The sequence below is a fragment of the Embiotoca jacksoni genome, unplaced genomic scaffold, assembly GCF_022577435.1.
Source record: "Embiotoca jacksoni isolate LCO1_2020_lvr unplaced genomic scaffold, fEmbJac1.0.p SCAF_20, whole genome shotgun sequence".
Classification (NCBI taxonomy): Eukaryota; Metazoa; Chordata; class Actinopteri; family Embiotocidae; genus Embiotoca; species Embiotoca jacksoni.
This window is the reverse complement of record NW_027185341.1, coordinates 7,882,006-7,905,091: the sequence shown is the minus strand read 5'-3', so window position 1 is coordinate 7,905,091 and position 23,086 is coordinate 7,882,006. Positions and strand designations below refer to the sequence as shown.

The 23,086-nt window shown below is 43.1% G+C and overlaps 1 protein-coding gene across 1 annotated transcript in view; it reads left to right on the top strand.

The window, feature by feature from the left end:
- The window catches only part of antxr1c (ANTXR cell adhesion molecule 1c), a 39,680-nt gene extending 17,128 nt beyond the window's left edge, over nt 1-22,552 (top strand). Inside the window, exons 8-18 of the mRNA XM_069156114.1 lie at nt 161-241; nt 1,416-1,476; nt 2,904-3,002; nt 3,342-3,411; nt 7,062-7,140; nt 10,130-10,225; nt 10,336-10,374; nt 10,713-10,811; nt 10,932-11,099; nt 12,500-12,580; nt 19,638-22,552. Coding sequence (XP_069012215.1) covers nt 161-241; nt 1,416-1,476; nt 2,904-3,002; nt 3,342-3,411; nt 7,062-7,140; nt 10,130-10,225; nt 10,336-10,374; nt 10,713-10,811; nt 10,932-11,099; nt 12,500-12,580; nt 19,638-19,901 — 1,137 coding nt within the window. The 3' untranslated portion in view covers nt 19,902-22,552. The remainder of the gene's footprint in view (nt 1-160; nt 242-1,415; nt 1,477-2,903; nt 3,003-3,341; nt 3,412-7,061; nt 7,141-10,129; nt 10,226-10,335; nt 10,375-10,712; nt 10,812-10,931; nt 11,100-12,499; nt 12,581-19,637) is intronic.
- Nucleotides 22,553-23,086: the final 534 nt, after the last annotated feature.

Here is a 23,086-nt window from a genome sequence, read left to right as displayed (position 1 = left end):
TGTACATTTAAAGCCAAGTCGGCTTGTTATGAAATATCAAATATCAACCATCGGGGGAAGCTCCAATTACTCACCTTTCATTTTTGTGTCTTTTGATTAATTTGTGGATGAATTCCTCCTCTCCTCTCTCCTCCCTGTCTGTACCTCTCTCCCCCTGCAGCTGGCCACCATCGCAGACACCATCGAGCACGTGTTTCCTGTGCTCGGCGGCTTCCACGCGCTCCGGGGCGTCATTGATTCGGTAAATAAAGCTCTTTCCTGTTTGGAGAACCAGCCTGCAGCTGAAACTCACAAACAGGCCGTTCAGACGGCCACATATTAAACCTAAATCTCTCCGGAATTCGTACAGGTTTTTTTTTTTTCTCTCCTGCATGTTTGTTTTTTTAAGCCGAGAACTGACGTTAGGAAACACTCTCGACTGCAAAGTCACAGAAAAGTCACTTAGTAAATGTAAAAAGAATATATTCAAGATGATACGTCCGCTTACGTTCCACTTCTTCAATGTTGGCGTTCAAAAGAAGCTCTGACCAGTCAAAGTTTCAGCTCCGTCTCGGGTCTTACGTTTTTACCAAGCAGCAGGCCGAACTGTCACTCTTTGTTTACACTGGCTTCATGAAACACATATTCAGTACAGCTCAGACAGGTTTGGCCCCAGGAACTCACTTTCTCTCCCTCAGCTAACAAAGTTGAAAAAGCTCTGTTAAAGTTTGCTTTTCTGTCATAAAACCCTCCAGATGACAGTTTGCTGAAACCATCTCCTCCGTTAATGTCACTAAACCTGTCAAGCTTTCTGTTCATACGGTGGATTTATCATTCAAAATTATTCCTAATTTTGTTTGAACAGTAGATTCTTGGTTTCTGAAAGCAGTAAACGAAACCAGGCTTTTTTTTTATTATTTCTAACCAGTGACCGCAGAGTTTTTAGAGCTGAAATGACTGTCAGTGGCAGATTTGAGCAGCTCCACCTCATTAAGTTAACTTCAGCTCCAGGAGTTGGTCGAAAACTCGGTCTCTAACTGATTTATCGCACGCACACTTGTATTACAAACGGTATCATTTCTGAATAATGTATACATTTTATTACATGCATAATAGTGTTGCTCTATCTGTGGGAAAATCCAGCGTTTAACAGGCCTGCGGTGCCGAACTATATTTGCTAAGCTAACATTTGAGAGTTGGGTGAAGAGGTTTAGCTGACGGTGATTGGTGTGAATAGCTGATGAGATTTTAAGAGACGCACTGATTCAGTATTATCAAGAATTATATTAGATTACTCCACTTCCCGAGAGCCCCAGAACATTTTTATGGAGCTCTTATCTCTTTTTATAACCGTGAAATATTTAAAGCCTTTCTGTTACGAGCAGGCCAGTATCAACAGAAGTGTAAAACAATCCCTGTTATCCTTTCTTCTCCAGATCATCAAGAAGTCCTGCATTGAAATTTTGGCGGCCGAGCCCTCCAGTGTGTGTGCGGGAGGTGAGGAGTTAGAAACACACACACACTCTCAATGACACACACACAAATTAAACCGGGTCCCTCCTGAGTCATCGACACAGGAGCCAGCATTGAACTGTGTTGATTTTATTAGCGGGAGCCTTCCTCCGCTGCTCTGAATTATGTCTTAAAAGGAAAACAACCATATATGGGCGTCCAGTTTCCTTGAGGGAAATCTACTGGGATGTGGTTCCGTGGCGGGAATGACATCACTCATGAAAGGGATTGACCGTGAGAGAGTGTCAGCGGTGTGATTGGCTGCAGCTGAATCGTCAAGGAGACGGCATCCTTTAGTGTCCTGCCAAGAGAAAGATTATGACAATTAGAGCAATAATAAATGGACATTAAAAGCCACAAATGAACAGATAAAAGCAGGGCTTGATTAAAAGTTTTTGGAAAAAGCAGAAGGACTTTTTTCACATCTGCTTTTGCCTTTTATTTTACTTTCATCCCACGAGGGAAATTATTTCATTTCACACTGAATAGCATTCACTGGCCTGCTGTTATTCACTGCTCTGTTCAGCTCGGTCCTGCAGGTTCAGTCTCATCAGACACGTTTATAGCGTCCACCAGTAATAAGCAGCATTAGTTTTATTTGATTCTTTTTTTTTTTTTTTAATTGCACTTTAGTCCCATTTTCTGCAAATGATGTTTTCACACTGTATTGTGGTTCATTAGGAGACTAAGTGCAGTTTTATCTTGGTGAAGCAGTTCTTTGTTCTCACATGGACAAATAAACTGAAGCAGACAAGACGGCGTAAGATCTCCATAGCAACAAGTCTCTGAACGTCTCTTATAACTGCCACCTTATCAGGGTTTTTTTGTATTTAAATATAATTTCTGGCTTCTTAAAACATGAATAAGGATAATGATAGTGAGTTACTTGGCCTGTGGTTGCTAACAACAGAATACCCAGTGGACTTTTGCAAATTTATGACATGAACTTTTGTACATTTTTTCCATCCTTTTCCAGAGCACTTCTGTCATTTAGAGGAGACAGCATCTCCCCAGAGGAACACCGATGATAACACTGGTCTTCTTGGCTACAGTGATATTATACTGACTCTTTGTTGATGTTGCTAGAGTAACTTTTACGACGACTGTTTCTCAAATACATTGTTGAGGTGATCCTCTGGTTCTCCTCTCGCCACTGGCGACATCGTCGGCTGCTGCAACTTTTCCCTTCAAAGCTCTGAAACGGTCTCACTACGAGTCTTCGGTCTGAACTTGGCTGTGGATCGAGTCATTAGAGCCAATTTAACCACGCTAGGTGTGAAATGTAACCGTTACATCTTAAACAGGAAAATGAGCTTCATGTAGAACACAGTAATAGAGTATCAGATGTGGTTTTGTTTGGCAAAGGATGCGTGTCAAAAATGTTAAAATGTCAACGTGTGTCATACAACCAGAGTCTTTTCAAGTGGTGGTGAGAGGGAACGGCTTCTTCCACGCGAGAAACATCGACCAGGTGCTCTGCAGCTTCAAAATCAACGACACCATCACAATCAGTGAGTAGACAAACACCGAGGTTTCCTTTTAACGTTAAACAAACTGGTCTGTAGTGGTGGATCCTGACAGGAAGCAAATGGTCAAATTTAAAGGTACAAAACCAACATATAAACCCTGGAATATCAGTATTATACTGGTCTACCAAAGCTCATGCTGATCAGACTTTCACCTGCCAATATGGTGTCTGTAGTTTACAGTAATACATGCCTAAATAGTTTAATATAGTTATATATATATATATATATATATATATATATATATATATATAATATAGTTTAAGTTGATGACTGCACTCTGAAGGAACGTACATTCATCCAAATGTTGTATTTCACTTCCAGATGAAAAGCCGGCCGGTGTAGAAAACACCTTCTTACTTTGTCCAGCTCCTGTTATCGATGAAGTCGGGAAGTAAGTGCCTCTTCTTTTTTGGATTGACTTCATGTCATTTGTTCTCACAGATCCTCTTTCAACTCCCTCTCCATGGAAAAGGCTTCTATTTCACGATAAGCGGCATCCACGTGCATCAAAGATCACATTCTTCACCTGAAACACAAAGCAACACATGAATGCATCTACGTGTGTGTGTGTGTGTGTGTGTGTGTGTGTGTGTGTGTGTGTGTGTGTGTGTGTGTGTGTGTGTGCGATAAGAAGCCTGCCATACATTAGTCATCTTTACGATCCCTATCCGAGGCCGCATTCCTCTCTTCTAGATCCCAGTATAGCTTAGAGAAATATAAGAGGATCTGCGGTGCCAGCACACACAGCGGTAAAGCCTTCGTGGATTTGACCCGCTTCTGTCGTGAATTAGAAAAGAGCAGCGAAAACAACCAAAGACAATTCTTTATTGACTCACAGAGAAACCAGGAAGTCGAGACTACAACTCCCAGATCTAATGTACCTCACTTATAAATTCTGGTGACAAAACTCAGGATCACGTGTATTAATGTTTGTATTTTGAATAGAGATTCGGTTCTGTCAGTGTTCAGAAGGGCAACGACGGGTTGTGAAAACTAAGACAACTGAGGTTAGTCTCTTCAAAACTCTCACCACACGACGGTCACACTAATTTTCGGTGTAACCCTCGCAGCCCCTCGTCAGCCCGCCGTATTCTCCTTTTGGAGCCCGACCGTGCGCCAACGTCAACAATCCACAAACCTCCCTGACCGAACTCTTTGTGGGAAGAAAAGTACACGCAGCCGCAGAATACAAGGTTGGGTGAATGGTGGCAAAGACTTTAAACACACAGGGACACAAAGAGGAGAGGAGGAGGCCTGTCAGCCGGTGTTAGTCTCTCTTCGTGTGCCTTCTTGACCTTTTAGGAGTGTTTCTATAATTTGGATACAAATTCCTCCATTTCGTTCTCCCATAGCAGTTATAAATCACATTAGCAGTTGGTGTTTGCGCTGGCAAGAGAGAGACTTTGATTTTAACTGCAGATGGGAAAGATTTTAAACAACCTGGACTGATGTCTCCGACTCTGAAGCTTTAATCGATACTTTGGCAGAAGGATTGTAAAACTATGGGTACACTCTGTGCCCCGGCTGACTTTAAACCTCCCACGGATTCTCTTCTGGCTTTGTATATTTTTCTGCACTCACCTCAGCACTCCTGAACTTTCCGTCCTTTTATGCCTGAACACTTAACCTCTCCCGACTCTCCAGTCATCTCCTCTCTCCACCTCTGTCTTTACTTTTCGTGCCACGGCGGCTCCTCCCGGCCCGCCTGTTCGTCTTTCTCTCCCTATCTGTCTTTTATTTTATCTCTGATACACACGAACTCCTTATTTCATCCCCCTGTCAGTCTTTTCCTCTCTGTTAAGCTGTCTGCTTGTCCAGTTCTTTGGCTGATCAAAGCCATTTAGCAGTTCGCCTGCTCTTTCAAGTGTGTGGGCCATGTGTGTTTATCTGCAGCCTGATTCTCGGCAGGGTGGAAAAACCTCCGGGAGAAAAAAAACCTGAAAACCAGACTAATGAAGATAGATTTAGAGTCATAATATTATGAAAGTGATTTACTTTTGGTAACAAATTGGACAATTTTGTCATTACTTTATTTGAAAACCAACATTGTCACACTGCATGATGCTCTATTTTGTGGTCATCTACCATTGTTTTAATGTGTGTGTGTGTGTGTGTGTGTGTGTGTGTGTGTGTGTGCGTGCGTGTGTGTGTGTGCGTGTGTGTGTGTGTGTGTGTGTGTGTGTGTGTGTGTGTGTGTCTGTGTGCGTGTGCTTGTGTGTGTGTGTGTGTGTGTGTGTGTGTGTGTGTGTGTGCGTGCGTGTGTGTGTGTGTGTGTGTGTGTGTGTGTCTGGACTGTCTGCCCTGTCTGTTTCTTTGCTGAACAGCTGTTTGCGGCTGTGCTCTACATTTCTTCCCCACCATGTTTCTTCTTCACATCCTCCAACTCACAGCAGTTTAATCTGTCTCTTCCTTCTCCTCTTCAATGTTGTCGTCCTCTTAAAATCTTTCTCTGCTCTTCCTCGTCTTTTATTCATCACTAAAATTCAGATTATTCAAGGTAATTGACTTTTTACAGCCAAACTAGATTTGTGAGGAATAAATTCAGCACAGTGTTGAAATTAAAATCTTAATTTATACCTACTGTATGGACCTTTAATATCATGCTTTAAATCTATGAAACCCTAACCTCAAACCTGGAGGGGCTTGTTCAACTTCTGCACATGCAGCATACTGTGCTGGATGTGTCTGGTCAAATCTTTTACCTTTGATTACAAAAAAAAATCACATCAAAAACATATTCTGTGACTATCTTGAGTTTGAAATGTCTTTATGCTCAGATGTCTGTTTTCAGCATAGCATGCATGCTATGACTTCTCCCACTAACCCGGCTACTCTCTCTCTCCACCCTCCTTCTCTAAAGCCAGACAGGTCTGGGATTCAGACTACAGACAGGTTTATCGGTCAAACGGCCTGTTTTCCAGCTGCCAGACCTCATTCACATCCAAGCGTGCCTTTCATCCACCTTTTTAAGAAGTCAGCCACAACAGGCTCCGAGGAGGTCACTGACGGTCACTTGAAATTCTCAGAATTGTTTTTCAGGACTCGGAGGGGGAGGGGGAGTCAGACCATCTTCCAAAAACCTGAGAAAGATTTGAGCTCCTGGTAGGAGTTTTGACACAGATGAGGTTTGAACTGGAAAACAGACGAACGCTTGTTTTCACCAGTTTGTTGTTAAAGGGAGAAACTCCGTTTAAGTGTATTTTACACCCCATAAACGAAATTATTTTGCAGCTCCGAGCTGCGATCGGGGACCGAGTTTAATGAAGACAAGGGGCAGATATTGTTGACATTCCTTACAGTGCAATTAGTATGATGTCATTTCTTGGAAAAATACACAACCTGCCCAAAAACATTAAAAAAAAAAAAACACTTTGAGCTGGCAGCGTTTTTTTTTTTTTTTCCATTTTCATTCGCTCAAAATTCATCTGTCCCACACCGGCCTTCATGCCTGCAATGTTAGGTCACACAATCACACCTTCAAATTGATTTTTTTTCTTTCAGTTTTTTTACCACAATGGAAAACCTTTGTATTTGCTTCATTAATGTTCCGACTGGTCAATTACAAGTGAAATGGGGCTTGTAAACAAAAGTCACACAATTCGCCAAGTGCCTCATTTGTTGTATTTTTACAGTTTCTCCTGCCAGGTTGGGGATTCTTGCAACTCCACGAGAACCACAAGTAGTCGAATTCCAGTGTCTGTAGCCAAAGAAGAAATTGCTGACTGTCAGCATCAGTACAGACGTCACTTTCATAGCTTGAAAATCTGTCTCCGTGGACTCTCTTGTGCTTTGTGGTTGCTTCCTGTTGGTTCAAATTACATTCCCACTTCTAATGAACCACCTCTCAGTTCGCCGACAGTTTCAATGACGTTATTTGGTGTGAGCCTAAGTTCAAATGACATCATTCGGGTCAAACAAACTGAGCACAAGGAGGAAATGCTTCTGACCTAAATAAACTGATCCAAATTTGCTGTAATTTTATACCCAAACACAGAGATACTCATTTTTCCTGTCCTGTGTGTGTTTGTCGTTTTGTTTCAGGGTGATTTATCTTCAAGTGAGCATGAATGACGGTCTGTCCTTCATCAGCAGCAATGTCCACATCACCACCACAGAGTGTGTAAGTGACAAACTTCATGCATAACCCCTCAATCTGCACTAGTACTACTAAAAAGGTTTAAGTGTGTGGTACAGAAGATTTATATCAGTGCATCTTAAAACAAAACTATGATTATTTTTTTTCAATGTTTCTCTTAAAGATGCAACAAAGAGCAGCACTAAAGCAAGAAATACAGTTCAATAAGGAGAGATCATTAGGAGTGGAAAATAATGTCATGAACTAAAGACAGTTTGACCAATAAATTTAGACTCTGGTGATGAGAGCCTGCTTCTTAGAGAGATGTCCCGAATGTAGGAGATAGGCTCCACACTGGAGGTGGTGAAATGAAGAATGCACATTACAAAATGTTTAATTGATTAAGCACCAAATCATAACATAAGACATCTCAGGGCACTCAAGTCAGGAACCCAGCAATTTAAAAATTCCCACGAGCGACAGAGGGAAGGAAAAACTCCCTTTTAACAGGAAGAAAACCTCCAACAGCAGGAAGGAAAAACTGCCTTTTAACAGGAAGAAAACCTCCAACAGCAGGAAGGAAAAACTGCCTTTTAACAGGAAGAAAACCTCCAACAGCAGGAAGGAAAAACTGCCTTTTAACAGGAAGAAAACCTCCAACAGCAGGAAGGAAAAACTGCCTTTTAACAGGAAGAAAACCTCCTACAACAGGAAGGAAAAACTCCCTTTTAACAGGAAGAAACCTCAGACGGAAGCAGCCTCGGAGGTAGGCGGTCATCTTCCTGGATGATCAGAGATGACTCATGGAAACTTCAGCTGAGGCTCCCAGGAAAAGATGGATGAGGTGGTGATGGGGAGGAGGAGGGTGTGTAAGGCAGAATGGCAAAATGATGATGATATTTAAAGAACAGGGATGAGAAACTGATTGGCTCAAAATCACAGGCAGAAAGATCATTAGGCAAGTATGGTGACGACGAGATTATAATTGAGTGATTTTACAGCATGGTGGAAGTGACAAAGCAGGAATGAGGATGAAACGTGAAGGAACATAAGCTTTATTAAAAACAGTAAAAAGGAAAGGTGGAACTTATTTTTTGAGTCAGCGTCTTTCTGTCAATTCAATATTTTTTTAGCGATCAGAATCAGGTCTCTCCTTTTGAGATATAGTATGATCTGTAATATATTAAACATTTCTTTTTGTAATGTAGGCTATACGGTTTCCACTCTTCCTCCTTCTTCTTCTGTCCTCTCCAACCTCCTCTCTTTTCTTAGAAGTGTTGCTTTGTTCTCTGCAGCGGGTTCCCTCTCCCCTTCGCCTCTTTTATCCTCCCTTTTCTCAATTTTGTTATTTTCCCCTTTTTTTGGGGAGCCAAACCACAGGGGTTGGTAGCAGCGATCGACCCCCCCCAAAAAAACACCCTCTGAACCCCCGCAAGGTAGAGAGACGAGACGTTAGAGAAGGAGGTTCAAGCTCTGACTGAAGTACCCTTGTGCAAAGCATTTCTCCCTCCAGTGCTAAATGTATAACTGGGTCACTGTGAAGCAGGGCAGGGCTCCAATCCCTGAGAAACAATATTAAATAAAAGATGCCATTCAGGGTAATTTAAAGCAATTTACCCAAATAAAAGACGTATGTTGGATCATATGGCCGCAGCAGATTCCCACCCGACCGAAAACGAATGCGCCCTTTGAAGCTGTTCTCCCATCAGTCCGTGTGACATCATGTTCAGGGAGATACTGTGAATTCAGACCGCTGTGTTGTGGCTCGTGATTTACAGACGTCAATTAGACATGCCATTGCAATTAGCTGCTTCTCGCCACTAAACTAAACCATACCGGCTGATGTCGTGGACCGGGCTGGAGGAGGCACGACAAGTTCGCCAACTGGAGACGGGTTGGCCGACGAACGACATGCAAGTGTAGAGGCGATAAATCAAAGTTGAAATAGCCGGCTTACAAAATACACTGCATGGGACGACGCACACACTTTACATGTGTCAAAGTGGCAAAATCCAGATGTGGCTACGATTGGAATTTTCAGCATTGTTTGCCAAACAATTACCTCATTAAATGTTTTAATACACCAGATGATTAATAGATCATCAACGTCAGCTGATTGGGAGATTCCTGACCAATATTAATGTGGTGCCAGTGATGTGCTTTCTGCAGCGACGCCCCACTGCTGAGTTCAGATAAATCCCCCACATCTTCACCGCACGATAGATAGTTGGATATATAGTGGAAAATCTTAACCGCATGTGATTCTCATCTGCGGTCTGTAATGGGAACCATGTTTGTCTTACGGACGCCGGCCCGGCTTGAAGAGAGCCGTGTGAACAGACGGATTCATTCAGGGATCGCACGACTTCCATCGGCCACTGTCATCGAGGGGAAGAGGAATATTACAGCGACAAAGAAAAACACTCGGACTGCCGGCTTCCTCTGCCGTTGTTACGACTACCGCCCGCACTACATCTGGTGCTGCCGTTACTACTGCTACGATAGTAACTGTAACCTCGACCCGTACCGGAAGGAAATTCTGAGCTTTACTTTAATTACAAATGTTTTGGCATCAAAATATAGTTAATGTACCAAAAGTAAAAGTACTATTTCCACCCAATTCAGAATAATTTGTATGATATAACTGAAATATAATTAGTGATGCAATAATGTATGCATGACTTTAATGTTGTAGGTTGGGATAATTTGAGTTTTCTCCATTTTTCTGAAGATAATCATACATAATGATTTTATTTGTTAATTAGATATGTATTAATAACCTGAATATGTAAAGTAACTCGTAACTAAAGTTATCAAATAACTACGGGGCAGAGAATAGAAACACAACTCCAACTACTCCTAATACTGCTTGTTGTCTCAGTGCTCGGCTTCCTTCCTCGAAGGGACACGAGCAGAGGATTTCAGTCTTTCTTTAGCTGTGTAAATGTGGGTGGATGAAGTGAGTATCTGTGCAGTCGGCCTTTCCTGGTTTGGTAAAAGTGAAGTACAAGCGTTGCGTATTTCTGCTCTCCAGTTCGATGGCACCATCCTGCTGGTCACCCTGCTGGTGTTGTTCCTCCTGCTGGCTCTGCTCTTCATGTGGTGGTTCTGGCCTCTCTGCTGCACTGTGGTAAGACTCACCGACTAAATTCAGCAAGTTGCCTGAACTCGTCTTGAACTCAGAAAAATGTGTATCACTGTGATTTTGACACTCATGTAATGTCTCCGTTTTGTCCGAAGGTGATCAAAGAGCCGCCCCCCCCACCTCCTCCTGAGTCTGTGAGTCAAAACACACACAAATACACACACACACACACACACACACACACACACACACACACACACACCGAGTAATATCAATGCACTGATCTGACTCTGACTGATCTGAGTCTGTATGGAAGAATGGGTGTGGAAACACTTTAATGCCGGCCATCTATATATTTTAATAAACAAAAGTCATTTACACACATAAAGACTAGAAATGAATGATTTCACTTCACGCACAGACCTCAGCTCGGTCATTAAAACTTGACACTTTTCAGCGACTTGCAGCAGGTATCTTGAAAAGTGTTTCAGCCGGGGAGATGTCAGCTTTTCTGTAATTATTTGTGCTTTAGGAGTCCGATGATGAAGACGGCCTTCCCAAGAAGAAGTGGCCCACTGTGGATGCCTCATACTATGGAGGAAGAGGAATCGGAGGGATCAAGAGGATGGAGGTGACGAGATGATACGAGCTAAAAGAATATCACGAATCAAATCTACAGATTACATTAACTGCTTGTATTTTGCCGTGTGTTCCTGTGTTACCTGCCCCCCCCCCCCCCCCCCCCCCGTAGGTGCGCTGGGGAGGGAAGGGCTCGACCGAGGAGGGGGCGAAGCTGGAGAAGCCCAAGAACGCCGTGGTGAAAATGCCGGAGCAGGAGTACGAGCCCTACGAGCCCAAACCTAAGAAATCTCACAACAAGAAGGCGCCTCAGAGCCGGAAGTGGTACACACCCATCCGGGTAAACACAGCCGCAGTTTCACACCGGACCGTCACACAACGGGGCACTGTAGTGTTGAGAATTACTAAAACTTCTGTTCCTCTTAACAGATGCTGAAAACGTTAGTGTTTAGTTTAGGAATGCATCTGAAATATCTGCTCTTCAGGGGCGCACAAATCTGCCTTGTTTACAGTTTGACCGCTCTGCATTTTTGAGTCCTTGCCCGCTAATTTCCAAATAAGTGAGGCTAGAAGACATTTTGAAAAAAAAAAAAAAAACCACAGAGAGGCCCAAAACTCTTGAGCTGAAGTTAAAACATGAAAAGCACCATGAGAGGAGTACGTTTTCGCAAGACAGCAGGGAGGAATAAAACCCGTCCCCAGCCATGTTTGTGTATAATTAGTTACATAAGCAAAAGATTTCTCCAACTATCAACATGCACACACAACCACAGTAATTTAAGACACGCTGCAGACAGAGAGATATTATGGGATCTGCCGCCAAAGCAGCTTGTGTTTAAATCGTGCGCTACACTACAGCTCTGTGGGGACACTGGCCTATGGTACAGTAGCAGCACTGTTATCGGTACACTGTGTTTCTAAATACAGGCGCCGCAGTGATTCGCAGGGAAATTTTACACTGTTCATACATAAGTCACTGTAAGGTACACAGACTGTGGGGAAAGACTAGGTACAGGGGGCCAGCTGGACTACGGTTGGTCCGTATGCAGCTCCTTATTTCTGCACCTGAAGATCTTATGATGTATAAGTTCACTTCAAATGAGGATATCATCTAACGATCCTCGAAAATGCAACATCTGGCCATTTTAATCCATTAAATCCTGCAGATTTGGGCTCATAACTTTTGTCCTGCAGCTCGGTCAAAAGTTAAATACAGTAAAACACACCCTGTACCCTGGATTTATCTTATTGTTATAGCTGGGATCATCATTTCTTTCCTGTGTGTTAGAAGTTAGCTCCTGCTCAGTTGCTAATTCTTTTTTTCTGTGTAGATGATGTTATTTGTGAAAAGGGGTGCTGTATTAATTGCTTTATACTGCGACAGGTTAAGTGTTTCTGGATAAGGGACTATTATATAACCAGAGGTCGTCATGATTAATTATGACTCCACACTATCAACCAGAGAAGAAGGGACCGATCAGTAGAATCAGCTGCTGCAGTGTTTGTCTGGTATTAAAACTTGCAGACTCTTGGGCTTGATTGAGGACAGACCATAGACCGAGTGTTCGCTGATACGGGAAAATCTGAATTAACAGGCTTTTATTAGGTTACGGATAGATGTGTGTAGATGTGTGTGTGTGTGTGTGTGTGTGTGTGTGTGTGTGTGTGTGTGTGTGGAAGAGTTTTGGCGTGCAGATGTGGCCAACCGTTGAACCTCTCCCTCTCCTCCGTCCCGTTCAGGGTAAACTGGATGCGATCTGGGCTCTGTTTCGCCGCGGGTACGACCAAGTCTCCCTGATGAGACCCCAGCCCGGCGATCACGTAAGTTTCTCAGCAGCGTTTCACTTCATCGAACGCTCCCACACACACCCACTCGTCTCCAGTTCATCCTTCCCGCAGCGGTTTATACTTGTGGTGACCCACAGCTGCATGACTCTCCTCTCAGTTTTCCTTTCTGTTTTGTTCTGATCTTCAATCACATTTTACATTTTCATTTTTTATGTATTTTCTAGTTGACATTTTGTTTACTGATTTTTTTTTTTTTTTTTAGCCAATTTGTCAATTTACTTTACTTTATTAAAAAAAATTTATAACATTACTGATACCTCGACCTAAATTATATTTTTTTTCTGTAACAATTTCATCACCATTACATTATCATTACATCTCGTGTTCAGTACAAATCTTTAGTTTTCATGCAGTTTAGAGGGGGAGAGTGAAACCTGGGTTGTTTTCTGTAGCTACAACCGATGTCCCCTATAAATGCCTCACAGAGAAGCGCACACAATTCAGACGAGTGTGCGGCCAAAAACTGTTTTTAAAACAGTGAAATAAGGTGTTCTTACATAAGATTTGAGCTCCATAACCTGAAACTGAGTGCTGTGGCTCACTGAGATTTAACCCTGCATCAACAGAGCATAATTTATGCGTTTTAAAATGAAACCACGTTGGTGTGGATGTAGGGAAGGAATCAAAATTAGGTTACAAATAACAAGGCATTTTTTGATGCTCGATACTATCGAACCGATTTGGTTTGTTAGTTCTGCAGCTACTTTATGTCTGATGGGGAAAAATGCAACATCACACTGTTTATTTCTAGCATAACCTTGGTATGCAACTTTTCAGGTGAACAAGCGAGCCAGAGGCTCTTGATTTTAGGTTTACTGTTTATGTTTTCAAACTATTTGTTTAATGTTAAAAAAGAAAAGGCTTGGAGAATATTGAATCTGGTTGCTTTAATATCAAGTTCTTGAAATCCATCGAGGAGTGTGACAGGTCTGCTAACGTTGATCAAAGATCGTATATAAAATGGGCGTAGCCTCTGTGTCTGTGAAGGAAGCCAATGTGGAAGTGCCTTAAGATGCAATACCATTGAGGCCCACCAGGGGCAGGCTCAAAAAGCCTCTTGCTCTTACAGACTCCCACTGAAACAGCAAAATAATTCCATAATTAATTCGATATTAGGCCTCAGCGAGAGAGATGCTTGGGAGGGTGTCTGGTTTAATTGACATTTCCAGGGTGTAGCCAGGTTTGCGGTAAAGGTAGGCGGGCGTAGTGTTCTCGGTCAAATCCACCGCTCACTCCTCCCCAGCTTGTCCAAATATGGTCACTTCTGGTCTCGAGGCTTCAAACCAGCAGTTCACAAACCAACGGGCGACATTGGGGTCACTGGACTCTGACGCAGTAGCATCAAGGACTGAACAAGACAATGTGGTAAGGAGTTGCTCATCGGTGTTGGGAGTGATGCTGGATTGGTGCACTACGGTACAGTTGGTACACTAGTGAGAGTTAGAGCAAACAAACACACCGAATCCACCCTCCAAACTTTTCATACGGACAGTATCACTTGTTCCGAAGGCCCATGTGCACCATTTCACTGCAAAGAAACCAAACTTGTACCAGAAAGTCGTTTAGACGGAGGGTTTAGCAAACCGTTCCCGACAGAAGCGTTAGCAAAATGTGTATCGGAAACATCTGAATTCTTGCTGGAGTTCCTAAGTCATGTGATAATCCACTCTGGGGTGAGAAAATTTGTCTGAGGGACAAAACCCAACATTATGTTCCAAAGTGGTGCCGTTTTAAAAGCCTTCTGCTGTTTGTGCAGCCTGAAAATACTTCAGTCATCTCTACCGATTACTCATCCCGCCCTCCCGTCCGCCATCTGTCCGCCCGTCTCCGTCACTCCTGGTGTTCCTGTTTTGGCGAACACCTCCGTTGGCTCATTCCATCCCGTTGAGCCGCTCTCGCTCTCACACCTGCTTCACATTAGACGCCATAAATCGGATAAAACGCAGAACCGCAGCTCATATCCTCGTTGCTCGACGGGAGTTTTTTTTCTGATGTGTTCGTGTGTGTAAACTGGTAAAAAAAAATGCTCTCATCTTCACAGATTAGCCACATGGTTTTAGTTTTAATACCCGGAGCCTTTCTGTCCAAACACCCCAGATAGGAGTTAAATGTGGAGAGAAGATGGGAGTTCACTGAGTACAGAAAACTCTCCGGGGATGTTTTAAACCCCTCGGACACATCCAGCAAAGACAGTTAAAATGTTTAAATGTGTTGTATATAATAAAAGCGCTAGTTTTAATGGGTACTCTGTAATTCAGTGGTGGATGATAAACGAGATGGATAAACTAAATTCTAAATGTGTTTAACGCTAATGAGCAAATGTGGCAGTGGCACGTTGACGCACGAAAATAAGATGGTACACAGATACCAAACTGATGTTAGCTTCTAGCTCAAAGCACGGTGATGCCTGAGAACAGCCCTGTTGAGCCGTGAGCACATCTAGATTTTGCAGCCGTATATCAACAAGCAGTTTTGGTCATCTTGGCCACCTTCTTCTTTCTTACCAGTATCTCTTCAGTTTTTCTTTTTCTATGCCCTCCCTCCCGCCCTTCCCTTTTCTTCTCCTCTCTACAGCCGACTCTCCTGCTGATCAGGCATCGTCCCAACCACTAGTTAAAATCCTGCCTTATTAGCAGAAAATTTCCAATGATCTTTTTTAACGGGAATTCCACATTTAAGAGTGTTTTCTTGGCACCACAAACAGGTAGAGAGACAGAATTTGCAGCCAGATAATCGTTTAGTTTTCCCTTACACAAATGAGATGAAAAAAAAAAAAAAAAAAAAAAAAAAATCAGTTAGCTTACGATTACATCTTTACCAAAGCAAACTGGCAGTCAGACAAAAAAAAAAAGATTTGGCATTTGATTTCCTTCATCAACATTTTCTCTTACGTAGAAAAGCTTTTAGCCATGATGGCTGGATGCGTGAGCCCTGCATGATGCAATGCTTATTCACTCGAGGAAAGCTTCTCTCTTTCCACTCAAAGGATGTCGCCTTAAGTCATTTGCGGTCTGTAACAAAGCTCTAGAAATATCTAACAGTCCGGCAGGCCGGCTCATTTCCAGGCAGCGTAATGTTTTATTTCACAAGGAAAAGAGTGGAAACAAGGGTGAGGCACCTCAGTCCCGACTTTAAGTGTTACCTGAAAACCGATACGGCGTTAAAATCCTGCCAGAGGTTTTCGATCCCACCCTGAACAGACCTTTGAGAGCAAACTATCACGCTGCTGGAAAGATTTTCAAATAAGAAAACTCTCCAAATGAGCTCAGTTCGGATTCTTGATGCTTTTTTTTTCTTTCTGCTGATTGCAACAGCCGAATGTCGTTGAGACCAACAATGCTGTGCTGCGCACTCATGACTTATTCAGCCTCAAAAAGTAGAAGTGTAACCTCGTGCTGCTTTCACTTTTTTTTTTTATGTTTAAAACTGTATCACGTTTTAAAATTGTTTTAGTTGTATCTCTGTAATATGTGTTAATATAACACTGATTCAGCCGATATCCCAAAAACACACAGGTTACGAGGAATAATGTTCTTCCACACATGAAATGATGCATTTTGCTGCGCGCTTTATTGATAACATTTTGTCTGAAGATGCAGAAATGTGAGATATGAGTTCGTTTGAAGAACTAATCATGAGTCCGATCAACTTGAACCGAACGTGGTGTAAACCTTCTGCAGTGTTTGGCCGGACCGTGTGTGAAACGCGAGACGGCTTTTATCTTGAAACGGATGCAGGAAGTCTGGGCTTTCAGCTGACCGCCGGTGTAAACTTCATCTCCCAGTCAGCCCGTCACTCATCTGGCGACAGATGCCGCGTTCAAATATGTGTTTTATAACGATCCAACGGCTTCGTCTTCTCCCTCCGTCATTCTGCCTTTTTAGGTTTCCTCTTTTGCGTTACTCGCCTGCTGGCTCGCTAAAGCGTCAGCCGGCGAAGTCGCCCGTGTTGCCGTTGCCGAGCGGCGGTGTGTTCACGACTTAACCGCAACCATACGGCGCACGTGACTCCGCATGTCGTAACCGTGAGCGCACGAGTTTCCATTTGAAGGCAGCCTGACATCCTGCTGTTGTGGTCCAGCCAAAAAGAAAAAGGCGTGACTTTGACTTTTAACAGCAGTAACTTGTGACTTTACTCACTGATTTCAGTCGTAGTTGTGCCCTGACACACACACACACACACACACACACACACACACACACACACACACACACACACACGCGCACACATTTCTTTCCTCTCTGCCAGCTACGAACCCACTAACCTCTCGGCTTGTTTGCTCAGCATATTCTCTGCACTGCACGGTACTCCGGTGCAGAGCGGGCAGACGGTACGTGTGTTGATGTGAAGTTAAGATCCCGGTTATCTACATTTGAGAAAGGAGTTAGAGACATTTTGAGATCGCGTGTCACCAAACCGCATCCTTCACACTGACGTCAGAGGGTACAGTATAAACTCACATCAACGCGAGCCTCTCCGGGGAGGCAGTTAACAGGCTTAAGGACATGAGGTAATACCGATGGCAGACGACTGCCAGGCCTGTCTCCACCAACTGCCCGACCATGTCTCACACACACACACACACACACACGCACACACACACGCACGCACACACACACGCGCGCGTTTTGCCCAGGCCGAGACAGTTTTATGACCTCTGTAAGACTGCAGACGGTGGAGGAGGTCAGTGAGACAGAACAAGCGAGCGAGGCTTTCTTTAATCCAGGAAAATGTTCAGAGAGCCGCGGCTGGATGCTAACAGAGCGACGTACACGACGCGCGGCGGGGATGAAGAAATGAACACGATTCAGTTCACGCTTCTTTATTTAAATTCGTCTTTAACCTGATTTAAAGGTCTAACGCACGCTGAAAGACACTTTACAACTGGTTTTGACGAGCTCAACGAGTTACCGTCGTACATACTTCAAGCAAAGGTTTGCCGCTTTGGGAATTGAAGCACTTTGCTTTCTCACTGAGAGTTAAAAAGTAGATCGACACCCTCCTTCATGTTTATTACATATGAAGTCATTGCCAGCAGCACAAAGACTCTAAACAGCGGTAGCTCGCCTCACGACACCTCTGCAGCCATCATATCTCACATGTTTAATGCATTTAGCCAAGATTATCTGTTTTTTTGTATGAATTAAACTATATAGTTAACCGGTTAACCAGCTGTTTTCTTGTTATACTAAACCAGGTTAGCCAGCTACCACCCACAGCCACGTAGTTAGTTTAGACGTGAAAGTCTTCTCTCCAACCTCTCAGCAAAAAAAGGCAAATAAGCAGATTTGCCCAAATGTTTTTGAAGTTATGCACTCGATGAGACATTTGAACACGATAACGACTGAAACATCTGCAGTTTTAGATTCATTTCACACCTTTTTAACAAGCTGAGAACCTGTTATGTGGAACTAAAGAGCTCACTAGCTTCTCCATAAATGCGTGTTGGCACGGCGCCAACGTCCAGCACGATACTCGGAGAATATATATTTAGCCAAAAGAATTTCCTCCAGGCAAGAAAAACCGTTTTCAAGAATTTGAGTTGATCCTCAGTTTCTGGACCGACGTGTAGGAATGCCAGACGGGATCGGTGGCGACAGACCAGAAACTGGTGGTTCTTCTGACTGTTTTTATTGATTCTCTGCCAAATGATTTTTCTGCCTCCGTGTGACTGCGTGTTTTGTTGCGCAGGGAGACTTTGCTGCGTCTGTATCTGACCACTTTCACGTATTCACGTCGACGTCCTGTATTTTTTTTGCCATCGTTGCATTGGTAACTTTAAACTGACCCGACGAGAGGCGAGTTGCAGTTCGGTGTCGGAGAGGAGTCTGCGGTAGATGCAGAGATGTTTGGTGAAATGAAAGAGGACCGCGGCGGTTGTCTGGAGAAGAGGGCAAAAGTTTACAGAAGGAATCTGTCCCAGTTTAATTCGGTTTATTATCTTCTTCTGTCTGACTCGTACTCGCTGTAAATGAATTCTGTCAGGCTTTACCTGCGTGAATGTGACGCCGCATGAATAATATACATCCAAATCCAAACACTTTGTGCTCAAGCTCTTTTTAAGATGTCTTCATTCCGCACAGCTTCGTAAGTGACATCATTTTCCACCACGTAAAACCATAGTCCTCATTGATACTGCTTATTTGCAGATTAACATTACTTCACTCCACTCTGGCTGCCAACCACACACAACTATGGAGCGGGTAGAGTTTCTATGGTAACAGCGACCTCTGAACTAGCTGCAGCTGGCGGGTTGGTGTGAAAGTTAACGAGTAACTCAGGAGCGAAATGGGATTTGAGCCGGAATAAATGAATTTGTTTTACAGTCTGATAAGTCAGCCTGACGCTGTTAAAGTGTTCGACCTCAGCTGCTTCCTTTAACCACCTCTCGCGCACACAAAGCGCACAGCTGAAGAGAGCTGCAGGACTACGACCACTTATGTTACTGAAAGTTCAATTAAAAATGCAACAAATGCCCACAAATGAATTTATTAATAGACAATTTACGACAGTGAAGAGGAAAATCTTAGAAGCTGTGCTGCTGATACAACCCTTGAACCCTGTTTGCAGATTTGAATGCTAACATTTGGTAATCAGCAGTAAAACTATAGACTGCGTATAAAAGTGGACGTAGATTCCACATTATAACAAGTGAGGCCAATGCTGAAGTGTCATAAACTGCAATACCGCTGAGAGACACGGCGTGTCTGTTTGATTGACAGACCTAAGGTGCAGTCAGGTTTCCACTGTAGGTTGCCGAGTGTAGCGTCCTTGGTTTCCCAATCAGATCAAGAGAGACTTGTTGCTCCTCCCAAGCTCGTCTAAATCTGATCACTTCTGGCTCCAAAATAGGGAAACTCGAGGCTTCAGAACAGAAATTCACAAACTTGACTAAAACAAAGTACAGCTGAGGCTGATGGGAAAGTCATTTGTTGAGCTAATATATTCATAAACTTGATCAATGAGCTGAAAAAGAACATCAAGGAAACTGCAAACGTTTTCATGTTAAATGTCTGTTTGTTTCTTTCAGGGTCGATGCATCAACTTCACCAGAGTGAAAGACGAGGCGGCAGCAGCCAAGGCTGCACCTCGCGCCCCGATCCACACGCCGTCGCCACCACCCCCGGACTACCGCCCCGTGTCTGGCTCCCCCTCCTCGTCTCCCACCCCCGCTAGCCCTCCTGCCAGGTCACCCCCCTCAGGCCAGGTGCCCCCCGGACCGCCCCCGTCCCGCATGCCCCCGGGGCTTCCCTGTCCACCGCCATCACGTCCTCCACCCAGCCTTCGGCCCTGAATCACACAGACAAGCCCCCTCCCACCCTCCCAACGCACCCGCTTTGATATCACATTGATATTACCGCCCTGGCGACCAGTTCTTGGTCCTCGCTGCCAAAGATACTCCTGCTACAAGCCAAAGATCAGCAGTATGTTGAATCCCAAGTCGTTCTATGGTCCTCTTCTTGAAGGGGGAAAGAGTGTCGAGTAAAACTGTAAGCAGGCCGTAACGTCTGGAGGAAGAATTGTAATTGTTGACGTGCCAAAGCAAAAAGTGAACCCCTCTAAAATCACGTAATGTAATTTTCTCCAGATTCTGAGTGCTAAAAATGATCCTGACTTGCAGTTTGACTTATGATATTCTGTCTCGTACAGATCGAACGGGGTGAATCGGGGAAATGTTTGACTCAGTGTCCGTGTTCGTGAGATCAGGGAGGATTGTTGCTGGACAGCAAAGCATGTAGGAACAGGAAGTCCACAGAAGACTCGTTTCTTTGGTGTCTTTATCAAGTATTGACTTTTCAGATGAAAAGTAAGTTTGTATTTGAAAATCTGAGTAACTGTGTTAAACATTAAGCAGAAGGGATTGGCTTATTGTGTGGGCGAATCAAAGGTTTTCTGAACCGCAATTTGAATTGGTTGTTAATGGTGTTGATTTACAAATAAAACAGCTCTGTCTGGCTAGAAATTCGTTTTTTTTTTGTTTTTTTTTTAAAAAAAGATCTTTCACCGTTTTGTGACGTTTTGTGACGTTTCTTTTATCGCGCGAAACCAACAACTCCCAAACCGTTAAAACGGAGATGAAACAGTTACGTGATTAGTGGTCCAGTTTGTGTATCGTTCAGTGACAGGGAAGTGTACAGATGTTTTATGGAAGGTATGTTTTTACAGTGTATGTTTGAGATGTGTTTTAAATGCTATGTTGGTTGATATCTTTGAGGCTTTGGATTTTGTCCTTAACCACCTTTTCATGTAGTTGAATTTAGATTACAGCAATATATATTTTTTTTTGTTTTGTTTTTTGGGGGGGGTATCTGCGCACATAGACTGCTGGGCAACTACAGTATCTTTTTGTTTTGTTTGGACATTGAAATCGAGCATCCAGAAATCAGGTCTCTCCTCACCTTGTTTTGTTTTTTGTTTTTTTTTCCACACGGTCCTGATACTGTACTTTGATACCATTCTGTGTATGTTATGTCTTCAGTTATATCATCACCGGTCACATTGCAACTGCAGGGCAGTTCAAAGAGCATCTAATTTATTTTACTCCCCGACAGAAGTAGAGGAGAGTACTTGAATATCGACAAGGTGTCCAACCACCAAGACGGACGCTGTGTGCAGAATTTAGCAACACAACAGCTAACCATTAAAAAGTCATAGAAGGCTTACCAGCGTTTCTCAGCGCCTCAGCTACACTCAAAAACATCACGTCCAAACTCAAAGGGATTCAGTTACCCTGTAAGTTGTGTGTATTAGATTTAAAACTAGCGCCTAATAGCTGGTGAGAAATTGAGCATGTTTGCAGTGGCTACGTGCTAAATTAAGGAAACTACGGGACATCGCCCGCCAAAATATTGAACCAGAAACAGCAACAAACCATGGGATTTTGTGTTCAGGGTGTAGAAAAGAGGTTGAAACTGCTGGTACTCCTTTTATATCCAGTGCCTTCTGGAATTTTCTTCTTCTTTGTTTCTTTTTTTTTTTTTTTTTTTATAATTTCCTTTTAACGTACGTCATTCAGTTATGTCCTGTACCGTTGCGTTACAACATGCCTTCGCCACTGAAAAACTCCAGTGAGCTTGCTATAGTTGAAACAACTTTTAATGTGAAGGAGCTGCATGTTGAAATCATCTAATTCATTGTGATGCTTTGGTAAAATCTCCATAAACAAAATGAGACACTGGCAAGATAGCCACACATTCAGCGAGACATTTTTAGCATGAAATTTGCCGACATTTCCCACAATCCCTGCAGCTTCTGATCAAAAGGTGGTGTCGCCGCCATTGCCTGTATATAAAACGGGACGTGGCGGCCAGGTCTGAAAAATGAGGCCTTAAACTGCAATACCGCAGAGCGCCACCGGGGGGCCGGCTCCAAAAAGCCTCTGGCTCAATTGAGTGTCACTTAAATTCTCTCATGAAATACAAAGTCAGTTTTTCGTGTTGATTGTGTTTTGTTTATGGTCGTTCTGCTCCTATATTAGCATCACCTACTAAAGTTCAAACATGTTGCAACCTTTCTAAAAAAAAAAAAAAAAGATTTAAATTGGGGTTACATGCAGTACTTGTTTCTTTCTTTTGCATTTGATTTTGCCTTAAAAAAAAAAAACGTCAACTGTTTACAGACTCCTGAACGTGGAAGCACAATTAATATTGTGTATTATTGACAACTGGTGCAACATCAAACCGCAGCTTCTTTTTTTTTTTTTTACATCCTGCTAACTGGGTTCAACTTTACATGAATCGAATTCAACTGTTGTTATGCGACACAGATGCAAGTCTTCAGTGTGGATTCACAGTTTGTGATCCGGATGAGATACTTTATGTTAATCCGTGTTTTTTTTACGTGTATAAACAGCAGTACTGAAGCAAATATGAAAGACGTATATGATTTTCTATTGTTCATTGACATGACTTTTGAAACCGTATCAATAAAGGTTGACTCCTAAGCTTCTAGTAGAAAGTTTCTATGTGTGATTTTTACTTGGACCGGTGCTTAATTTAGGATTCAGAATAAATCAGTCTGGTTTCCCGACGCCGTTCAGGATAACGCAGGTATAGATGATGGACGGACGTTTGGAAGCAGCGGCACCTCGTCTCCTGATTTCCAAAAATAGCCCTTTTCTAAAAAAGACGTCGTAGCAGGACCAACAGCACGACGCCGTCTGTTTAATGAGGTTCCACTAATCTTAACAAATGAGTGCACCATGATGACTGTGACCATTTACACATCTGAGTCGAAGCTTACAGGTCGTTTAAAGCAAACATGAAAGCAGAGAGATGTTGAAATGGAGTTCCCAGTGTTGCGGTTCCTTCCGAAAGGGGCCGGAATCAATAATTAGATCCAAAATGGAGCTCAAATGACAAGATGTGACGTGAAATAAATGACTTGTTGGCAGGTGAGAAATGTGACTCTGCAGCTCCATTCAGCTCTGCAGTGCGTTTTAATGTCTTTCAGCTCATTGTTTTTGGCCTGCCGTTCACC